The sequence below is a fragment of the Equus quagga genome, chromosome 10 (assembly GCF_021613505.1).
Source record: "Equus quagga isolate Etosha38 chromosome 10, UCLA_HA_Equagga_1.0, whole genome shotgun sequence".
NCBI lineage: Eukaryota > Metazoa > Chordata > Mammalia > Perissodactyla > Equidae > Equus > Equus quagga.
This window is the reverse complement of record NC_060276.1, coordinates 104317080-104340193: the sequence shown is the minus strand read 5'-3', so window position 1 is coordinate 104340193 and position 23114 is coordinate 104317080. Positions and strand designations below refer to the sequence as shown.

Here is a 23114-nt window from a genome sequence, read left to right as displayed (position 1 = left end):
TAATCTGCACTCTTAACCTCCATCAGTGGTGGTTCTTAACCAGACACACTTGTTTGTGAAACCACAGATGCTTGGGACCCCCCACCCCACCGAGGACCTCTTAAATCATTATTTCCAGGGCTTGGTCCATACACTTGAATGTTTTTAAGCGCCTCAGGTGTTTCTGAGGTGCATCCTATACGTAGAACCATCCCTCTGTGCCTGATGGTTTTATATTATTTATATGGGCAGCTGACTCCAGCTGGATGGTCAGTGCCTTGGGGGCAGGGCCCCCACCTCAAGCTTTTTGTGACTGCCACTATGACAGCACAATGTGTGCCTGCAGGAGGCAGGCACTCAGGAAATATCATTGGCTAGGAGGATTCAGAGCAACTGCCACCCAGAATGTCAGCTGCCAAGGGGTTCTACTGGAACTGAGGGGCACAGAGTTTGTGCCTGGGAGTTGGCCTACCTGGCCACTCTCTCCAGTGGGCAGGAAGTTCACTGGGGCCCACTTGGTGGGCAGCCCCTGATGCCAAGTGGGGCACCTCAGCTTAGCCCAGAGCAGAGGTATCAGGAAATAACGCTCTCCCCAAGCTTCTTCTCCCAGTTCCCAAACTTAGAGGCCCACCTTAGGACCTAGAATTCATTGAGGCTTGGTGGTTATTTGTCCAACGGTCACTATGGATCACCGAAGCCGACCTCGAGGCATAGGCCTAAGCCGAATGCCTGGGACTCAGTCCCGAACTCCCCGGGCCCCACTCCCCCTCCATGTGGAACAAGAGGCCAGGGAAGGAGAAGAATGGGAGCAGCGAGAGCAGCCTCGTCAGAGGACTCCTGTCTGCGGGCCTTCGGAAAGTGAAGAGTTCCCAGACGTTATGGGTAAGGAGATGCTCCCCCATGCCCTGACAAAAGGGAAGTGGTTTCATATTTTTCCTCCTTTTCCCACAGGAAACTGGGATTAGGAAACAGAAAATAAAACTTATAACGGGCAGGACTGGGGTGAGGGATGAGTTTGGAAAGGGTAGGTTTCCCATCTGCCTCAAAGGGTTGTCCCAGGGAGCAAGGATATAACATGTGAAAGCAACTTGAAACTAAGACAGGCTGTCGGGGATATTGGGTGTTATTTACAAAATTAAGTGCTTACAAGAGTAAATGCCATGTGCCAGATGCCTTGGGAAACAAAGATGAATGTGACATAGATTTCTACCCCAGGGAGCCGACAGTTTAACAGAGGAAAGACAAACTGTTAGGATGGCATCTGTGGGATTCAGAAAGATGACAAGAGCTCACAGGAAGATAGAAGGGGACTCTGCAGGGCATAAAGGGTGCCAATGGCTCCTGCAATGTGATGGAGTAATTGTCAGAAGATAGAACAACACCGTGCTGGGATAAAGTCTGGTTTCCTGGGAACTTATCAAGTCTTGATTTAAAAAAAAAAAGACACTGAGACGGACTTAAGTCACCAGACTGCCTGTTTGTCCTTGCCTGCTGGAGGAGAGTAAATGGTTAGACCCTTCTTCTCCAAGTTTTCCCAGGACTTAAAAGAGCTGCAACGAGATGGGGGACTCACGGCACTGTTCATACAGATCTCTTAAAGGAAAAAAGGAGTAACTGTTAGAAGTATAAAATGCAAGCTCGTCAAGGGCAGATAGGATAGTTTCACTTACAGGGGGCGGGGGGTGGGCGGCGGTGTCGGGTGGCGTGAGGTGGTGAGGCTTTGTGGAAGCGATGGGCGTGGAAGGATGTCTGAAAGAGTGCACAGGGCGGAGCACGCGACGCCAGTCACGGATGATGCCACCAAGCGGCCTTGGCAGACTTGGGCTAAACTCCCGGCCCTGGCCCGCCCCAGGGCGCAGGCGCAAACGCTGGCTGAGGGCGTGCAGGCGGGTCAGGCGCCCGCGTGGCGAGGCCGGGGAGGGGCGGGGGTGCGCTGAGCGGGGGAGCTGGGGACAAGGTTGGGGGCGGGAGGGGGGGGAGTGGGAGGCGGAGCAGGTCTCGCGAGGCCGCGCCCCGGCTCACGCGGGCGTCGAGCGCGGGGTGCTAGCTGCCTGCCGGCGGGAGAAGTCGCGCTCGCGCCAAGGGACGTGCGGCTGCGCTCGCGTGGTCATGGAGGCGCCGCGGCCGCTGCCCGCCGCGTTTATTCCGGCCCCTGGCTCGAGTCGAAGGCTGCTGCTGCTGCCGCTCCTGCTGCTCCTGCTGCCGGCCGGGCCTCTGCGGGGCTGGGAGGCAGAGGAGAGGCCCCGAACCCGCGAAGAGGAGTGCCACTTCTACGCGGGTGGACAAGTATACCCAGGGGAGGCGTCCCGGGTTTCGGTCGCTGACCACTCCTTGCACCTCAGCAAAGCCAAGAGTAGGTGGTGCCCCGCCAAGGCTGGGGGGGTGACCAGTGGCAGAGGGAGGTGGGTGGTACGGAGGGTCTGGTGACACGTGTACCCTGGTTGCGGTGGGTGCCCGGAGCCTCGCTTGGGCGGCACCTTGGGCTGCCTTTGGTCCCTGAGCCGTCCTGGCTCTCTCCTGGGGGTTGGGGGGATCGAGGGGGGTGCCAGCTGTGAAGAAAGGGATGGTTTCCACTAATCAGATTTTGGAAGAAGTGGTGGTTACCCCAAAAGCCGCAGATGAGGGAAAGAGGGTGGCCCTGTTCCCCGGCGTGCAGGCATCGCAGGATGTTGTGCAAACTCACACACTTCCTCAGACATCACAAAGTGCCTGCAGCACATCACGTCCGTTTTCAAGTCCTAGTTCAGGGAAGAATGCATTGATAAGTTGAACAATGATTCACAGAAAGTTTGACTAAACAGAAAAGTGGTTAAACAAAAAGCCCAGGAGGGCAAATGTTTCATTGTTCTTTTTTTTCTTTTTCATCTTGTAAAGACGACTATTAAAAGCTCTTCCCCAAAATCTGTATAGGTAGTTAATGGGTATTCTTTGTGTTTCTCAGAAATGAAGAATTTGTTACAGGGTGTATTTTGGAGGCTCTTTGTAGGGAAACGGGGGAAAAGGAGGTTGGAAGTAATGCATTTGGTTTGATGATAAACCTGGTGGCAAATTTGTGTCCTGGCAGTTGGTTTTTGATTATTTGCATTCCTTCCAGTGTACACAGCTAATGGCCACTTTCAGGAAGGACACGTCAGACTAAGTAGATACTGAGAAAGTTGTGGCCTGCTCCATCTGGATGTTAAGATTAGCCAAAAAGAAGTGGCCAGGGAGGGGCTAAAGTGAAGACGGTCCTTTGCTTGCTTTTGAGTAACTGCTTTTCCTACGGATCATTTGGCATTCTGTAGATGTGTATTTGGCTTTTGTGGTTCAGTTACAGCATGTTATGTGCCCATATTCAGTGAAAAAAGTAATGCTTCACAATTATGAATCCCCAGCGTTCAATGGGATGTTGTTATAACTTAGGTTGGAGTGGGAGTGATAAGTGAGAAAAACTATTTTGCCTCCTTTAACATTTGCAGTTCTTTCCTACTGAAAGTTAACTACTTTTGGACTTTTGTTTTTAAAAAGCCAGTCTTGCACTTTTAAAAACCTAGTATTTCCAAGTCCCATTGGTTTTACTTGCCTGGGAAGATATTTTGAAATATGTCAGCCAGTTAACTGTTTACTGGCTTTACATATATTTCTCATAAGAAACAAATCCCATCCAAGTCCGCTCATGGAAGCAAAACATGGTAATAATAGATCTCCATTTACCAGCCAACTTTTTCAAATTTTAGTTATTTGCTACATTTCTGTGTCACATGGAGGCTTATCTAGAATTAAAGATACCAGGACTTTTATTCATAAGATGGAATATTATGGAGCCGTGAAGTCCATACTTACAAATAATTTTAGTAACATGAAAAACTGCTCATGATTTACTGTTTCCTTTTTAAAAGGGGTGCAACGTGGTCAAAATTCGTCTGTTTGACAAAGACTGGAAGGAAAGCCATAAAAACGTTAACGGTAGTTAAATTGGTGGGGGTTATAGGGAGAAGGGATTTAAATATTCTTTCTACTGCTCTGCATTTGCCAGAATCTTTGTTAATTATCTGATTTATATTCAGGACAAGTTTTGTTTTTTAATGGATACAAGGGGTTGCTTTGGGAATTCCATTTATAGATCTTAGCAAAGTAACTACATTCTTTTTGCTCCCTAAATTGATGACTTTGTTTTTCTTTGAACTAACATTGCAATTCTTAAATCAAGAACCCAAAATTTCCAAAATCAATTTCTTTTTCAGATTTGTTTTTCTCAATATGCTAAAATCATTAAGGAGTATCCTTGTAACAGATCATTACAATTATAATCTCACACTTGAGTAGCGTTTTAAATAATATATGTAAAGCATATATAGCTCAGTACTCTTCTGCTCTTTAATTCTCCCTCCTGGCCTTTACCTAATCAGATCAGGATATTTATATGAGGTAGGCTGTTGGCCCAAGATAAGTGATAATATGTTAAATATTAACTTCACAGAGAAATTCATCTTAAGTTTGTCTCTATTTGCAGAGTGACCAAAATTGTTGGCTATTATTCAAAATACAATAAGCGCTGGCTATTATAAGCCGTACTTTCTAGGAACCCTAGTCAAACTTGAAAGCAAGTATTGACTTCAATGTATGTAATGGTTCTGTAAGTTTAAGTGCTATCTCAATGTGTTAAGGAAGTTCAAGGTACATTATTTTCAAAGCGTGTTGGCTACAATTACACCATGCCCTCACAGGAGAGTGGCAGGAACTATTCAATTTCCATCAGGTCACTGGAAACCTGTGCAAGGGGGTCTCCTATTTCAAAGCCCTCTAGGAAAATAATCCCATAGTCTAGGATTTGACACTCCTGGCCTCATGTATTTGCAAATTTCCTCCTTCGGGAGTGTAGCCTCCTCTGCAGCAGGTCCTCCGTGTGTATGTGAGAAACTGGACAAGCGTTTAAATTAGTACACCTGGAAGACTGTCATGTGAGAGAGAAAATCTAATGATTTGAAATGTAGGAAGTTGATTAACTTGGAGGGGCTATAGTGAAGTATCCAGTAGGGTTTAGTGCAGGGGTGGGATATAGGGGGTCTGTGAGCATGTATAGGAAAAAAAGGCTTTATTTTCACTGACCTCCAACTGAAATTTAGCATTTCCTTCCATTATGAACACCAGCAACAAACCACAGTAGCTTCAGCAGTCCTTGTACCTGTCACCGAAATTTTCATGCCACATTATGATTGTTGCAGATATCCTAAAATGTAATTTACACTCATCACTATCTTGGGTAGTTATTAGATCACTGCTAGATCTTGCAATTTTAAAGTGTTAATAAAAGGACACATGTATTATTATAGCACCAGTTTGTTTTTTAGTATTTTGATAATTGTATTTCAATATAACTGGTTTCCTTTGTAACTCTATATATTTTATTTTATGCATTCAATAATGCTATTCTGAGAAGTCTGTAAGCTTCACCAGACTGCCAAAGAGGTCCAGAGGATTAGAAGCCTAGATTTTTAGTGATTTCCTAAAGATGCCCTTCCGTCATCCCACCAACTTTCTCAGCGTTACAAAACATCATATATTTTTCTTTCTTAGTTTCCAAGCCAGCACCTTATTGGGAAGGAACAGCTGTGATAAATGGAGAATTTAAGGAGCTCAAGTTAACTGATTATCGTGGGAAATACCTGGTTTTTTTCTTCTACCCACTTGATTTGTAAGTAATACATGTACATAGCAGCTAGTAAAACCTCAGTCATTATCAATCATTATTCAAGAACATCAATAGTTAGAAATTATTTTATTTAGCTCTTGGTTCTTAAAAGGCAAGCTGAGATGAAGAATTTTTTTCAAGAAGGTAACATCTACCATATATTTCAGAATCATAACCCATTGACCCCAATACTTTATACTTCTATCTATATGACTGTTATCATAATGTAATCATTAGAGAAAAGCTATAATTATTTTCATTAAGCTGTATCTACTAAGGCAAGAAAATGGACTGATGATATTTTAGAAACCATTTAAAAGCAAGACTTATGCCACAAATCTGTTTACTGTATCTCTATTAACTAGAAAATTAATAATTTAATTAATAATTATTGTTTATTAAAAATAATTAAAATTAATCACCTTTGCTCTGGTGATACCATTTAACTGTGGTTTTACTATTCTTTGCTGCATCTGTTGCTTTCCTGCAATTTCAACGTTTTCCTGAAAATATTGCATATGCTTAAGGAATAATGCTTATTAATATAAATTATAGTTAGGGGGCGGTTTCTCTTCCTTTAACTCTGTGACAGTCAACACGTTTGTAGATAGTCAAAAAGTTGACTCAAAAGTAAATACTCTTGCAGCTTTAGTCACGTCAAGGATTTAATTTTATTTTGAGTGTTTTTCAAATTCCATGAAAGTGAAAAGATACCAAAAAGAGAGTTATTCTAACTTTTATCTTTTTCTATTTGAATATATTTTTTTGTTACAAAAAGTAAGTAGAAGATTTTTCTATCTTTGCCACTGGATATTAAGATCCTTTTTCCATTAGGTCTTATCTAGAACTATGTAAATAAAACTTAAACTTGCAGAGAGGATATACTTAAGCTCATCTCTATAGGTTGTCTCTAGACCAGGGGTCAGCAAACTTTTTCTGTACAGGGCCAGATGGTAAATATTTTTAGGCTTATGGTGATTTCTATTGCAGCTACTTAACTTTGCCACTGTAACACAAAACAGCCATAGGCAATACATAAACAAATGGGTATTGTTGTGTTCTATTGAAAGTTTATTTACAAAAAATAAGATAGGCTAGAGTTGGCCTGTGGACTGAAATTTGCTGACCCCTACTCTAATCCAAATAGGAAGAATTCTTATAAAAATTAGAACATTGAGACTAAAACAAGTCATGAATCTGCATAATACACAGTCTTTTAAATTGGTAAGAACTTCCTTCTTTCTAATCAACTTGTACTGTGACTTGACCACCTAAAATGTGTAATATAATAATTTCTAATAGAAACCTGAAGTAGAAATTTTAATAGATAAAAAATGATAGACCTTCTAAATTCATATTGCTATAAAACCAAAAAGTTAACACATGTTAAATACGTATAACAATAAACCTGAATTTTGAAATTAGTCTAACATGGCAGACAAGTATCCTCTGTTTCGCCAGTGTTATTTAAAACTCCATAATGAATAAGACATATCTAATTAGAACATGATGTTAGCAATGGTCTTCTGGGGCAGGGAGCTAAGATAGCTTCTTTCTATTGTTTCCATGTAATTCCAGACTGGGCCTGGTTAGAGGGAAAGGATTCTGTGGCATTTGCCACAGTCTGCAAGGGAGAAAGTCACAGCCATAACCCTTCACTTTTCTGCCAGAACTTTTTCTCTGTCTTAGTAACAAATTGAGCAAATGTGTCCCTTGGTAGCATTTCTCGGGACAATAGGAAGGAAAGCAAGGGCTGACCATTCATACCTTTTTGGAAAATATTAAAAATACATATCATAGCCCAGGTTTCCAGGGACGTAATCTAGATTAGAACTGTATGCCTCTGTTTGGCAGTCATCCACTTGAACAACTGAAATATTTGAGAAGCCTATGTTGGGCTGTGGTAGGAACTGGTCCCCTAAGCCTACATTTTTCTAACTTTCTTGACTATGACACACAGTAGGCAATACATTTGTCATTGCCACCCAATGCACTTACACATGCGTACAGGGTAACATTGAGTCTGTATGCACCAGTACAGCCATACTAGTTAAAATACTGAAAAACTTCCATGGTATGGGAAATAGCCACTTTCCCAACCCCCTCCCCAAGCTGCTTCTCCCATCTAGGACCTTTCAGAAACGTCCAGAGCTTGAGAGAACTTTGAGTTAAGGCTGTTAAATAGTTTTAATTTCACTCCACACACACACATATATATATGCACTTGTATATACATATATATGTTTCATAACTTAGCCTTATTATGTATGATGTATTCTCATATTTTCTATTTCACTTCTTTAAAATGTTGGTTGGAACTCAGGAATTGGCTTAAGGAGTTCCTACCATGGTTTGAAAAACACCACTCTAAGGTAATACTCTCTGAACATGCCCTTCCGACAACAAGACCGGGAGACAAGGTAGAAGAGGAACTTATCAAGAAAGGGAGGGGGTGGGAGAGCATTTTCTCATCTCCAAAATAGGGATAAGATGCATCTAGCTCGTAGAGTTGGTATAGGAATGTGAGAAAAAATAGTGAAATGATGTAAAGTTTGTATAGATCCTTTGGAAGCTGTAAAGCATTACATAAAGTATTACTGAATAAAAGCTAATAAAGTAGGGGGAGGTGCTGCCATAAGAAAGAAGGGAACATTGGTTGACCACTGATCCATTAAGTTATAAAAATAAAGTTTATTGAGATATAATTTGGAACTCTGTATGTTTTTTTTAATTAAATGATATTTGACCAAATGACAGTCTTTTAGACTACACCATCTCGAGAAGTTTCATATATAAAATTGTTCTTAATGTGCATTTTTATATACTAAAGATGTTCGTAAAAACTAAGTCATTTGAACTTCAGGTCTATGTGTATTTTGAAAATACTGATTTTTTGTTTTTTAACTTTCAGCACTTTTGTGTGTCCAACTGAAATTATCGCCTTTGGTGATAGAATTGAAGAATTCAGATCTATAAATACTGAAGTGGTAGCATGCTCTGTTGATTCACAGTTTACCCATTTGGCCTGGTCAGTATCTTACACCTACATTTGTAGGGAAAAGAATGGATTTACTGTTAAATTATGGGCAGACAAGTCTTTAACATGATAGGAATATAGTTATTTATCAGATAATTCGTGAATAGATTTTTCTGAGAGCTGCTGGTTCAATGAAATTATGGTAAAAATGCTTAAGGATTTCATTAAACATTTCAAAATTTGAAAAGAAAAAGTTAAATGCAAAAGATGTAATATCCATAGCAAAAAACTACTGAATTGTATGGTTACTTTATTATGATAAATTGGGAAACCATAATCTGGAGAAAAAAATCTTTAAAATACCATTTCTGTGTTACACAATTGTCTAGTGTTAAGTCAAATTCAAAATAGCTTTTGTAATTACTTTTCAAGAAGCAATGATGTTTTAAATTAATTTTTGAAATCATATAGAATTTATATAATTATATAAAAATTTATTTAAAAATTTAAAAAAAGTATTAAACATGAAAAGATGTTCCATGTAATTAATTGCAAAGAATTGCAAATTAAAATGATGAGATGCCATTTTTTCCCTGTCTGATTGGCCAAGATTTCAAATATTGAAAAATTTCATCCAGTCTTGACAAAGGTGAGAAGAAATGGCACTCTCACACACACAGTTGGTTCAGCATTTCTGGAGAGCAGTTAGGCAACATGTTTCTAAATTTGAAATGTACATGTTGCTATGAGTTTTTGTGCACAAAATTTTATGCACAATAAAGATTGTTCAGAATTATTTTGGTTTTAAAACTTGTCAAGGCAAATAATCAATAGCCAATCTATAGATTAGAACAATAAAGTGATGTTTATCTGAGCCAAGTTGAGGACAAGCCCAGAAGAGCAGTCTCCATCAGGGAAGAAAGCACTCTGGAGAAGCGTGGTTTATAACGTGGATATATACCACTTCAGAACAAAGAACACACATCAAGCATGACAGGAATACAATTTTTTTTTCAAAGTCACAAGGAGATGTTTTGCTGCAGTTTAGCATGTACACAGCTGGTCAACTTGACCTGGGTTTTCTGGGAAGAAAAGCTTATCTTCCAAGAAGTACTGGTATTGGCATCAGAGGAAGGGAGACACTCATCCCTATCTTTAACAAGTGCATTCCTTGCTTTGGGAAAAGCAGATGTCTACTGCATGTTCGGTGGGCCGTAAGTCAGGCTGCTCTGGGAAAAACAAGTTTTAGGCCGAATCAGGTTTAATCCAGAATGGCTTCCCCATAGACTTCAATATGTGAAAACTTCTTCTTATTCTTACTATTTTCATCAAACGTAATATTCAATTCACTAAAGTAGCAAATTCAAAACAAGTTTTTCTCCATTTACAATTATTAATTAATTGGTTCAGGAGCTACAATTTAAACTTAATTTACATTCACTTAAGTAACTAGTTCTTTTAAGTATTTGAAAGTGCAGTTATATATTTAATATATTTGATTTCCTTTAAGTATCTCAATTTTCAGACAAACCTTCCCAAGAACTTAAGTAATTCTTGCAAATACAATAAACAAATAGGGTGTCTTAAGTCCTTTTAAAATGTTTCTTTACTATTTATAAACTGAGTAAAATTTCAAATTATACATTTTGAATGGAGTCACAAAGTGAATCTGTTATTCTAATATGCCAAATTCTCTTAAACATTATAAATAATATACATATACTGATTATTTCTTAATATAAAAATATTAAAACTATGGGTTTAATTTGCTTCATCATTTCTAAAGTAATTCTAAATCTTTGTAGGATTAAAATACAAATCCACTAAGGAAAAAGTTATGTCATCCCAAATAATTTGGGATTGCTTTCCCAAGGAATTTTTGGGGATACATTCTCAGCTGGATAGGTCTCATATTAACCAGAGATTTCTACTTGAATGTCAAAAGACATCTGCAGACATCTGGAGCAGTATTTCCCTGTTTTTTAGCTGCTGTCAGTCCCCTCCCATTAGGGCCCCAGCCCACATCCCCAGGTTTCAAGTTACAGAATACTTAAATATGAAGACTGATGAGTCTGAGATTATAACTTACTTCCTTCACTGCTTCAAATGGACTTTGCATTTCTTTGTCTCTCAGAACATTAAAATGTCATCCAGTTGTATTCTGCCTATCTCTCAAGCCTTTTTCTTGTGATCACCATTCTAAGGTTATGCTTATAACAGGGCATATCCTTTGATCCATCAATTCCCCTTCTAGGAATTAATCAGACAAGTGCATAAAGTTGAGAATGCAAAGATGTTTCCAGCAGTGTTTATAAAAGCAAAAAAAAATGGAAACAGTTTAAATGTCTATCACTAGAGATTAGTAAAATATAGTATGTCCATACATTAAAAATACGATGTGTATCTCTATATTTACACATTACACACATTGTGTGTTCATTCATTTTGTGTGCATGTGCAGAGAAAAAGCTGTTTTGATATCTGCCACTTAACTCTGAAGGTAAATGTTCTGTTTGTTACAGGATTAATACCCCTCGAAGACAGGGAGGACTTGGGCCAATAAGGATTCCACTTCTTTCAGATTTGACCCATCAGATCTCAAAGGACTATGGCGTATATCTGGAAGACTCAGGCCACACTCTTAGGTACCTTTCAGTAGTTTTACATTATGACAAATCCAAATATATGTGTAATCCTCCTTGAAATGGAGTTAGAAGATAGAAAGTTTGATCAAGAAATATTTGCTCTATTTGCAAAAATGTTATAGATACTATTTGAAATAATTGGGGAGTGCTTTACTTAAACTATGGGCGTGTCACAGACTGTTAGAGCTGGAAGATTATTTAGAGGTCTTTGACCAACTCTGTCATTTTACACCTAAACAGATTCATAGAGTTCATGAACTTAGGCAAAGTTATATAATTAGTTAATTGCAGAGCCAGACTTGAACCCAGGTCCCCAAACTCCTTGTCCATTTCTTTCTTCTCTTTTCCAAACTGACTCCAGAAATGGTTTTTCTAAATACAAGTGTCATCGTATTTAGCAAACCTGTGTCTTTGGAGTTGGAAAAATTAAGGGAATAATCAGCTTTATTGAGATATAATTCACATACCATACGACTCACCCATTTAAAGTATACAATTCAGTGATTTTTAGTATATTCACAGAGTTATGCAACCATCACCACAATCAATTTTAGAAAAGTTTCATTACTCAAAAAAAGAAACACCATACCCATTAGCAGTCACTCCCCATTTCCCCCTATTCCCCTCCCCTGGCCCTAAGTAACCACTCATCTACTTTCTGTTTTTATAGTTGCCTATTCTGGACATTTCATATAAATGGAATCCTACAATATGTGCTCTTTTCTGACTAGCCTCTTTCACTTAGCATGATATTTTCAAGGTTCATCCATATTGTATCATGTACACTACCAATAGTTTCTCTTTTTTTTTGTACTTGTCAAGTCTTTAATGTTTTCTACTTCCATAGAGTTTACTACTAAGTTAATTCGCAAAGAACAAATATGCCACTAAAAAGATCAAGGCAATCTTAAAATTTGGAATTGTTTGAACATTAACCAAGTAAAATTATCTAATATTAGCTATTTTATGTGATCTGAACCAATAGTTTTTTTTTTTAATTATTTTTTATTTTCATCAAAGTAGTACATGCACATAGGTTTTAAAAGTCAGATTGTCTTAAGCAACAGTCCCCTCCCGGCCCCCAGCCCTCCTCCTTGGAGGAAGCTACTTTCAACTCTTTAGCTACGGCTTTCACTATTTATCTCCATATTTCTAAAGAAGGTCTTATGCTTTGCCTGGATTTATCAATTTTGACGTTATTCATAATGGTAAATAAGACTTTATCTTTCTTATGCCATCCCCAAATTTATTCTCCCAGTATAATATGTCACAATTTTGGATTAAGTTAATAGTTCATGTTTATATTATATAAATATTGTTTGCTTTTAAGCTCTTAAGTGTAGTGTGCTAAGAATTACATTCCCTATCTGGTAAACTTTTTGATTTTCTTGTAGCTAACAAACTACACTTTTTTCATTCCCTTAGTTTTCTATATATCCATCAGTAATTCTTTCTAAACCCCCCAGCTGAACTATAACCTTCTAAGTACTGCATTTTTCCTCTGTCAATTATCTTTTCTGGAATCTTCCATCTTCCTATTTCAGATCAGACCAGCCACTCTCTAAGTTGACTATGTAGCTGTTATCCTAGCACTTTACGCACCAGAATCCTGGGACTTGCCTTCACTTCTCCTCTGTTAGATGCCTAATTCTCTGGCTCCCATGCCTGCCTTCTCTGTTTAATCCCTTGTTTTGGTGATGCACATCCTCACAGCTTTCTAATAAAAGGTCACTGGAAGGTAAAATGCTTGAGGCCCTCCCTGTCTGAAAATGTTTTATCTTGCTCTCGTGCTTGATTAATAATCTGGCTGAGTATCGAATTCTAGATTGAAAGGCATTTTCCTGCAGACATTTGAAAGCATTGCCCTCCTACCTTTAGCTGCTGGGGTTGATACTGAGATTTCTGTTGCCATTTTAATTTCTGATTTTTTTGTAAGAATGACCTGTCCCTTCTTATATTACACCAAGTATGGCAAATGTATTAGTCTCAAAGTCTACCAAAGAAGCAGTTCACAAAACCAAAACAGAAAACAGAAGCTAGAACTTGCTACCAAAGAAAAGGCAGATTTCTTTTTGTGGCTGTGTGTTGCTATGATATATGTGATAGAGGCAAGCTCATAATTCCAGATCATGCTCGCTTACTTCAAAGCAGATCTGATCGCCACTGACAAACTGTAAAAGTAGCTGCATGAAAGAACACCCAGATGAAGTAATTAACAGTTTTGCCCAAGTTTGGCTAAGGTGACCTTGTCCAAGGAGAGTGAGCCCTAGTTGATTCAGACTCAAGTTGCTCATTCATAAAATGTATTCTAAGATAAGCAGAAACATTTTAGTAATGTTTAATACAATTATGAAACAAGATTTCATGTAACAGGTGTGAAATTCCATGTATTTCTACTAAAAATATATCTCATTATTATTTATAATACTTGTATACAAAGCAATTTGCCCCAGTACCTGAGGTCTTTTTCTAATCCAAAGTAAGGATTGGGTTGAAATCCATATTGACTTAAATAAATAGACAATAAAGTCCTTTGGAAATGTTCATCTGTAGTCTACTTTAACTTTGCAATGCCACCTCTATCTCAATAGCAGATCTTTTAGGTCAAACTACTTCATTATTCCTCAGTCCATAGAAGTGAATCAGACATACAGAGATTTAGAGGGAAAGGTAGCTTCACTTACATTGGTGACTTCATCTTTTTTCTACAACTGACAAAGGAAATACAAACAATTCTCAACAGCCAGTGATAAGAAAAATGGATCACTCCTTCACCCAGAAAAAAGCTTTGCTGTGTAGTTTCATCATTTCATTTACAGTACCATAAAATCCCAAACTTAACTACACGTGAAGATTCAACTGTATATACTACAGTACATTTCATAGCCAAAAACAAATTTTTAAAGTTATTATTTAACAGTGATAATCCCAAATTATACAGTAGATGTGTAGGTATGGGGGTGTGTGCACGCATGTGTGTGTATCAGTCAAGTAGGTAGGTAGTGTGGTGTGAATGGTACAAGGATTCACATTAATATTTGTCTTAACGGAGATGAAATAGCCTCACCTCTACTACTCTTGTGTTTTACAGAGGTCTCTTCATTATTGATGACAAAGGAATCCTAAGACAGATTACTCTGAATGACCTTCCTGTGGGGAGATCGGTGGATGAGACACTACGTTTGGTTCAAGCATTCCAGTACACCGACAAACATGGAGAAGGTAGCCTTTCCTTCCAAACTGCAGAGCCTTTTGATTTTTTAGTTTGAGAGAGAGCAGCATAATTAGTTTGGTTTCTTATCCTAAAAGTAATTTGGATGGTGCCAGAGTCTTCTGATTGATTGTTTTCAAATTATTAGCAGATCTATTTAGCAGGTCAAATTATTATTTAAAGTGCTTTTAACAAAATATCACTAATATATTCTACTTACTGAATAAGATGCAAAAATATTCATTATTTGCATAGTCTTTTTGGATAAGCTCAAAGTGAAAAGTTTCTGCTACTGCAATTTTTCAAATTATGTTTCTGTAAACTTAAAATGTGCCAATCTGGCAATATTTAATAATGTAGGTTTTATTTGCATGTTTACATTATTTGATTTAGCTTTTTTCCTCAAGGTTATTCAGTATCACACTAGTAATGTATCAGTTCATCCTTTCATTCCAAGTTTTTGCAGTAGCTAAATGGAAAAGGTCAGATTTTGCTAAAGTACAACATATGTTATATATTCCTTTCAAAAGTGTAACTCAGTGCCTGGGTCAGGGTGCATTCTAAATCAAGGGGGAGTCCTATTTTCCAAATAATTTGAAAGTCTCTTTTGACAAACAGCAAACCATAGTATCAGTGCAAGATACTATAGGAAACAGCTGATTAGCTTAGTGAAAGTTTACGTAAATTCAGACAAATTTTTGCTGTCCCCAGACCTTTCAGTTCACCAGATTCCCAAACATTCCAACTATATTAGAGGAATGCTCGATTTGGTTTCTTATATTGCAAATGTAACTAAATATAACTGGCAAAAATGGACATAGATTAGCTGCCTGCTGATCAGCTCCATGACTAAAATTCCTTGGGGAGAGCAGACACGCTAACAGAAGTCAAGTGTTCAGTGGCCCAGAAGTGTTCTCATTAATATAGGCTCGATTTTCAGTTTCATTTAGAAAAAGAAAAGCCAAGAGTTGCTGAAGAGAACTGAACTCTGTTTTTAAACTGTCTTTTGCTAATTTTTGTTCCTTTCAGTCTGCCCTGCTGGCTGGAAACCTGGTAGTGAAACAGTAAGTCAAATTGATTTTTCTGTTAAGGGGATAGCTGGGGCCAAAAAAAAAAATACTAACCTTAGGATAATCTTTCCTTGTAATAGAACTGTCTTCGTTTTGTAAATGAAGTAACTGTTGATAGGCAGAAATCATAAGCATACAGGCATTTTTTGGACTGTAGGGAGAGTAGCTGAAACTGGAGAAAGCAGAATATGGGGCTTAATGCTGTGAATTTTAAAGCCAAGTATCCAGAGAAATATACCAATAAAAAAAGGGAGTGGGAACAGTGGAGACTTGGTAGAATAAATTCAGAGGTCTCAGCGATCATCTATGGAATTTCTTCCTATATTGTAGGCAAAGAAAACAGTCAGAAGCAGAATCTTTCTGTGTATAGTAAAAAGCTTTTGAGGCGCTGGCCCCGTGGCCAAGTGGTTAAGTTTGCACACTCTGCTTCGGTGGCCCAGGGATCACCAGTTCAGATCCTGGGCACGGAGCTACGCACCACTCATCAAGCCATGCTGTGGCAGCATCCCACATAAAAGCACTAGAACGACCTACAACTAGGATATACAACTGTGTACTGGGGCCTTGGGGAGAAAACAAAAAGAGGAAGATTGGCGACAGATGTTAGCTCAAGGCCAGTCTTCCTCAACAACAAAAAAAAAGCTTTTGAGAAAATCTGGCTTAATTAACCTTGAAGCTAATGATTCTCTCTGTCATTTGAAGAAAGAAAAGATTGAAACAGGTACATTCTTTCATTTATGGAGGCTGTATAACTTATAGACAATCCTTAAAGTAGTCTCTGGCCAAAATACAATTTGGAAACTTGCTTGAACCTTTTTTAAATAACATGTTTATCTTCTAAAAATCAAGAGTTTTACACAAACTGTAGTTAGGAAATGAAAAATACTAAAGCGTCAGAAGAAGAAATCTTTATCTTAGAATAAAAGAAAAATATAGATTCCTAAGACTTTCTTCCTTAGCAAACCAAAAAAAAAGTGCCATTAGCCATAGACAATGAGAGGTAGAAATTCACTCTCTACACTCACTCAGGTCAGATAAAGTAACGTTTCACTGGTTTTGAACCAGTTTTTGATGGATTTTCAAAACAGCTTTGCCTTTGCGGGTCAAAGTTAATGTTAAAATACCACCTTACTCACCTCTACGTGGATCTGATGGACCTCAGAAGGGATTTGAAGTTAGACATTCAAGGTACTTTGAGCACTAGGTACTTTAAATTATAAATTAGTCATTATGTTGGTTTACAGTTACTGATTGTGAGGCTTACAGATAGAAATATGAATCAGAAGCTGCAGGCATCACCTGAGAGAAGCCTTAGAAAGCATTTCTGGAGAGGTCTTCAAGGTAGGTGGCACTTCCCCCTGGAGCCAGAGCAGGACCAGCAGTGACTAATGAATAGCATCGCCCTCAGTCACAGGCCTGTGCTAAGAGATCAGCAAGAGCTCCCAAGAAATACAGGCTAACTACGAAGGGTATTATAGGATGAGTAGCTTACATTTCAGAAAACATGTTGAATATCCACTTGATTAACCTTTGGGGGGCCACAAACCCCTTTGAGAGTCTGATGAAAACCTTGGATTCTCCCTCCATAAAAATGCACATGCGCTATCACATGCTGTGTTTGGGCATTCTTTTTTTTATTCCCAGCTTTATTGAGGTATAATTGACAAACAGAATTGCATATATTTAAGGAGTGCACTGTGATGATTTGACATATGTATACACTGTGAAATGATTACCACAGTCAGATTAACGAATCCATCACCTCACATAGTTACCTTTTTGTGTGTGTGGTGAGAAGGCTTAACATCTACTCTTTTAGCAAATTTCAAGTATACAAAAGAGCATTATTAACCACAGTCACCATGCTGTACATTAGATTCCCAGAACTTACTCATCTGAAAACTGAAGGCTTGTACCCTTTGACCAGCGTCTCTCCATTTCCCCAACCCTCAGCCCCTGGCAGCCACCATTCTACTCTCTGTTTCTATGGGTGTTCTTTCAACAGACATTTCTTGAGCACCTGATATATGGCAACTATTAGGATAGCCAGGCGGTATTTATTAGTGAACACTATAGCCAAGGTCCCGGCCTTAAAGTCACATTCTCATTCTAATTTTAGATTGTGGCAAATGCTTTTAGAAACAGGTTGATGGGATAGTGCCTGGGGTGGGCATAAAGCGGTCAGAAAAGACTTCTAAGATGGCATTTGAGTTGAAACGTGAGTGAAGAGAGGGAGCCCGTCATGCATAGAGCAGTGAAGAAAGAGCAGGACAGAGGCCCCAAGGCCAGAACCAGCTTAGCATGTTCGAGGACTAGAAAGGGCTTCAGTGCGGCGGGAACAAAGGGAGCGACGAGGGATGGGATAGGGAGGCCAGTGTCGCATGGCGTGGAGAAGTGGACTGCAGTGCACTGACTGAGCCATGTGGAGTCATTAGTGACCATAGTGAGGGCAGGGGCTTGCCTGGAGTGCTCTGAGGAGGAGGGCGGGGCGGGATGAGGAGGAGATGGAGTATGAACAACTGGTTCCAGAAATACAGCTGTGAAGGGGAGAAGGAAAGAGGAGTTAGAGAGGGGAGATGTCGGGTCAGAAAAGGCTTTGTAGTCGTGCTTCTTTGAAGACAGATGAAGTTTTCATCTCCGTCTCCGTCCGTTCTCTCCTGTGTATTGCACAGGCCTCCCTGCCCTCGGCTTCTCTCCTCTCCACCGCATGCCATTCTCCAAACCAGAACCTTTTGGAAGCTCTCCAGTACTCACAGGACAAAGGCCAGATACTTGGGCACAGCCTTCAAGCCTTTGCATTCTTTGTTCCCACCAGCCTCTCCTGGGCCATCTTCCCCATGATTCATGCACGCCGCTGTGCTCCCACCAAATCACCACTTATTTTTCCCCAAAATAAGCCCTGCTTTTTCATACCTTTGTGCCTTTGCTCAGGTGCCTATTCTTTCTATAGCCTAGAATACCTGTCCCCTTCTCTAATTCTGCTCATCTTTCAAGACCAACTGAGATGCCACCTCCACTCTGAGGCCTTCCCTGATGCCATCTTGGCCTCCATTGAGTCACACAGTCTGTGTCATACATGATCGTACTGTTCATTTGTGTCAAAAACAGTTATGTACACGGACATCCTCCCCACGTGTTTGTACGGCCTCACAGGCAGGGACTTTGGTAGTTATCCTTGTATCCCCACTGCCCAGCACACTATTGGCACATAGTACTTATTCCATAGTATTTGCAAATTGAATTTAAATGCAGAGAGATTATAAATTGGCAAAGACAGAATACTCCTTGAAGTGATGCCTGAAAAATTAGGTAACATTTATTTTATGCTGAAGAAAAATTCTGAAGAAAACATACAGAACTATCATAAGCTGATTACAGTAGGTTTTTTAATATATATATAGGGATAGATGTACTTTACCTATAACTGTGAAGTAACATAGTTAATGGGAGGTCAAATTATATTAGAAATTTCAAAAAACATCTCGTAGGTTTTTAAGGCTGTGATGCCCTAGGAGAGAGCATTTTTTCTTTCAGAGTATTTGTTCATTCACTAAATAGTTACAGAAGGTAATACTTTAGGGTGTATCTGAGGGTTTTTTACTTTGCAGTTTGAGATTAGAAGGGTTGCATTCTGGACCTCCAAAAAATCCGCTTGAACACACTGCCCCTCTATCAGGTTTTTGTGGCATGCCAACATTTCATCAGCAGATGATTTTAAAAATAGATTAACATCTGTAGCCATGCTCTCATAACGTGTTCGATTTAATTAGATCAAACCTGAAGATGCCATGAAAGCCTGGTGGCCAAGAGAAGAGCTGTAAGTAAATTTTGGGGTGCTTGAGTACAGATGTTAATTTATTAAATTATTTTCCTTTTGGGATAGCTGAGATTAGCAGGTAGGACAAATCCAGTTTTTCAAATATATATATGTGATATAATTTGGTACACAAAAATGATCTTTATCTTCTTTACTCAAGAGATAGGCAACTAATGTCAGACTACTAATGATGTATATCAGCTTTTAAAATGAATAATTTGGTTTTTTTAACAGATAATCCCAGATCCAGCTGGAAAACTGAAGTATTTCGATAAACTGAACTGAGAAATACTTCCTCAAGTTATGATGCTTGAAAGTTCTCAATAAAGTTCACCGTTTTATTACCATATTGTGTTACAGTAGTAATTTCTTGGAGAATGTAAAAATCCATGTCAAGGTCCAAAGATATTTAGTGTTCAAGTTAGACACTGATGCCAAAAGATAGGCAATTATTCTCTGTCTTTCTGAAATAAGAAATGTCAGATTGAATCAAACTAATGATAACAGTGACTAACATTTATGGAGCACATGCCATCTGCCACGCGTTGTGTTAGGCAGCGTAGCTGCATTGTTCCATTTAATCCTCACAGCAACTCTTTGAGTTCTTTATTTAACTGAAGCTCAGATAAATTACTTACCCAAAGTCACAGAGCTGGCGAGCAAAGGTAGAATCAGACTCTGAACCCAGACAGGCTAATTCTAGTTTCTGGGCTCCTAACACTCCACTGTGGCTCCCCTCTCTGTGCCTTTGAGGGTGGCAGGAGAGAATAAGCTGTGAGCATAGTCACCTTCCATGGTATCTGGTACGGACAGCTGACCCCAGAGCTCACTGCTGTGTACAACATAAAGCCCTTTGGAGGGGCCGACCCCATGGCCGAGTGGTTAAGTTCGCGTGCTCCGCTTGGGCAGCCCGAGGTTTCGCTGGTTTGGATCCTGGGCGCGGACATGGCACCCCTTGTCAGGCCACGCTGAGGTGGCGTCCCACATGCCACAACTAGAAGGACCCACAACTGAAAAAATATACAACTATGTACTGGGGGGACTTAGGGAAAAAAAGCAGAAAATAAAGGAAGATTGGCAACAGTTGTTAGCTCAGGTGCCAATCTTTAAAAAGAAAAATCCCTTTGGACTGCCTCCCTTTTTCTCTAAATTCACGTTTTCAACTTGTACCAAATTTATAAGTAACAACTTATATGTTTACATGTATTTTAACAGAAGTTGAATCCCTAAACGTATGTAGCTAGCTCTTCACAAATGACCATATATAAAGCTCAACTCCAGTGCTACTTCACCCCATTCACCGCCCCAATATGACAGTGACTTTATTGTAATTATCTATAGACGAGCCATGTGGTTATGGGATGTGGTACTCGAGAATTTGCCTCATTCTGTCTTCCATGCTAATCCTCTCTCATCACTTGCAAAAAGCCCCTAACCCTGGGGGAAGCCGTCACTTGAACTGGGGGCATTATTACTGGCCTCTTGGCTGGAACTCTGAGTTCTGTCATAAATGGCACATGATTAGCAACAGGCATTTGGACATGGACATAGGAATCCAACTGCAACTTAGATCCCTTTGCTACAGCAAAATAGGCTCCAAGTGCTAGCTTACAGTTGAAATTTTAGAGGCCAACCTATTAGTAAAGTTGAAGACTGCTAGTACTTTGATGTTCAAATAGGTTTTGATAATCTTGTCAATACTTCCAATACAATTGGAATCCTATTCTCAGATTTTCTCTTTCCAATCTGAGAAGTACAGATTTTTCACTCATGAATAAGCCTGTATCTTTGATATAGTTTCCATTCTTTGAAGCTTTTCTAGCCTGACGTTCATTTTAAGTATGTTTACAAGGAGGACAGCTATTTTTAGATCCATTCAAAAAACCCAGTCAATGTTTCATTCAACATTCCGCAACTATTGATCACATACTCTAAACACTTAGCAAAATCAGTAACCAAAGACAAATTTCTGCCCTCAAGGAGCTTAGTATTTGATTACTGAAGCAGTGCTGATAGTATAGTAATTTCTAGGTACCTAAGAATAAGTGAAAATACATCCTGACTTATGACTGTCATATTAACTGGGTAATGTAAATAGCCTATGAATAAAAAATAGCATTAAATGTACTCCTTCTCAGTGCCTTTTATAAACTCTCCCTTCCAAATAGCTGACTTCTGAAAGTCCACAGGTCCAAAATTATAAGGGTGATCTCATGTGGCCATTTACAGAAGACTGGGAAAAGAGTGTTCATAAAGGAGAGCCCTCTGCCCCGCTGGAGAGGGCGGGCCCCGGGCCTGACTGACTGCAGCTACGGGAGACCTATTCCCGGAACACGCTGACCTGCCATAATCTACAGCAGTGCTTCCCAATCGGGGACCATTTGCCCTCAAGGGACGTTGTAATGTCTGGAGATGTTTTGGTTGTCACAGCTGTGGGACTGCTACTGGCATCTAGTGGGCAGATCAACATCCTACAGTGCACAGGACAGCCCCCACAACAATGAATGATCTGGCCCAAGATGTCAGTAGTGGTGAGGTTGAGAAACCCTTCTCTACAGCTGGCTGCCAACAGATTAAGGAAAAGAGGGGACCAGTATAGTTCAGTAGCTGCCTGTGCAGCAGGACAGACTGTCACATGGCAGTAGGAGCTTATCCAAAATAATAGGTCAAGAGGTGACTCGAAATTTCTATGAAATACACCACACAACGTCTTTTCCATGCACTAATATATACATAACATCTATAACTCCCTGCTTCTCTTCAAGTTTCCGATCGTCTGTTGAGTATTTCCCAGTTAAGCCTTGCCAGTGTTCTGAGCTTTTCAGTGATTGAGGTGGACTGCTCTTTCAGGGACTTTTTAGTCCTCAGAATCTCATGCAAGGAATCATCCCCTGCTCCCATCACGTCTATTAAAGGGAGTAGGCTGCACTGTAACACTGTAACACAAAGACCACGAGATGGCGCCAGGCACACCGAAATTCCACAGCGACCTGCCATGTCCTGAGGCCCACCCCACTTTCAGGCTAAACTAAAAGAGCAACAACTAACTCTCAAATGGTTTGGGTTTTCATTTTTTCTTTTTTACAAATCCAATTTAGAGAAAAAAAGATGAAAAACAACTTAAAAATTCAGACCAATTCAAAACTAAGTATAACTCAAATAGGCATCTTAACTTCTGCTGAGTACCCCTTCCATTAGTGACCATGACCCAGTTAGAAGTACGTTTTACATCGTGACCTAGGACGTATGTAAATGTGTGTGTGTGCCATGCACATGCATAACAAGTTGAACACAACTGACCATTACTATGCATGATGCATTCTGACCTTTAATTTTTGTAATGTTGGCCACAACCCCACTTAATTTCATGATCCACTAATGGGTCATGTCATAGTTGTAAATACATATTTATATACATATAATCTTTTCTTACAAATATATATGATATAAATACATAGATAAAATCAGGTACAATAAATGCCTGGTATATCAAAACTTTGTCATGTGTAATTCTCATTTTACTTCCATATGGTTTTGTTCATTTGCTTTAGCCATACTATTCCTTCTATTAAAGGTGCACAATTTCTGTGACACAAAAACCAAAATACCCTTACCCTTTCTTTGGTTACTATCATCTTTTCTCTGTGGTATTAATTTCTCAATGCCTTTGGCTTACTGAATGGTTTTCAGAAGGGCCTGTTTTATTCTGAGGCTCCATTTTTTTTTTTAGCATTCACATCTTAA

General features: G+C 39.3%; 1 protein-coding gene across 3 annotated transcripts; it reads left to right on the top strand.

Moving 5' to 3' along the window:
* Positions 1-1918: 1918 nt before the first annotated feature.
* Positions 1919-19717, top strand: PRDX4 (peroxiredoxin 4). 3 transcript variants are annotated; one of them, XM_046674079.1, is made up of 8 exons: positions 1919-2332; positions 5536-5653; positions 8562-8678; positions 11150-11272; positions 14364-14494; positions 15513-15547; positions 19324-19370; positions 19605-19717. In XM_046674079.1, exons 1-8 carry the CDS (start codon positions 2089-2091, stop codon positions 19606-19608), a joined length of 819 nt encoding a protein of 272 aa, XP_046530035.1. In that variant the 5' UTR covers positions 1919-2088; the 3' UTR covers positions 19609-19717. The 3 variants fall into 3 exon arrangements, with proteins under 3 accessions (XP_046530035.1, XP_046530033.1, XP_046530034.1); XM_046674077.1 differs by lacking the exons at positions 19324-19370; positions 19605-19717 and adding an exon at positions 16798-17213; XM_046674078.1 differs by lacking the exon at positions 19324-19370 and having other exon boundaries at positions 1959-2332.
* Positions 19718-23114: the final 3397 nt, after the last annotated feature.

What these genes read in the sequence shown, in the direction of transcription:
- PRDX4 (XM_046674077.1), top strand. Translation starts at nt 2,089, where the DNA reads ATGGAGGCGCCGCGGCCGCTGCCCGCCGCGTTTATTCCGGCCCCTGGC. An exon ending in CAGTTTACCCATTTGGCCTG is followed by an intron (nt 8,679 to 11,149) that starts GTCAGTATCTTA and finishes TGTTTGTTACAG; the next exon opens with GATTAATACCCCTCGAAGAC. An exon ending in GACTCAGGCCACACTCTTAG is followed by an intron (nt 11,273 to 14,363) that starts GTACCTTTCAGT and finishes TGTGTTTTACAG; the next exon opens with AGGTCTCTTCATTATTGATG.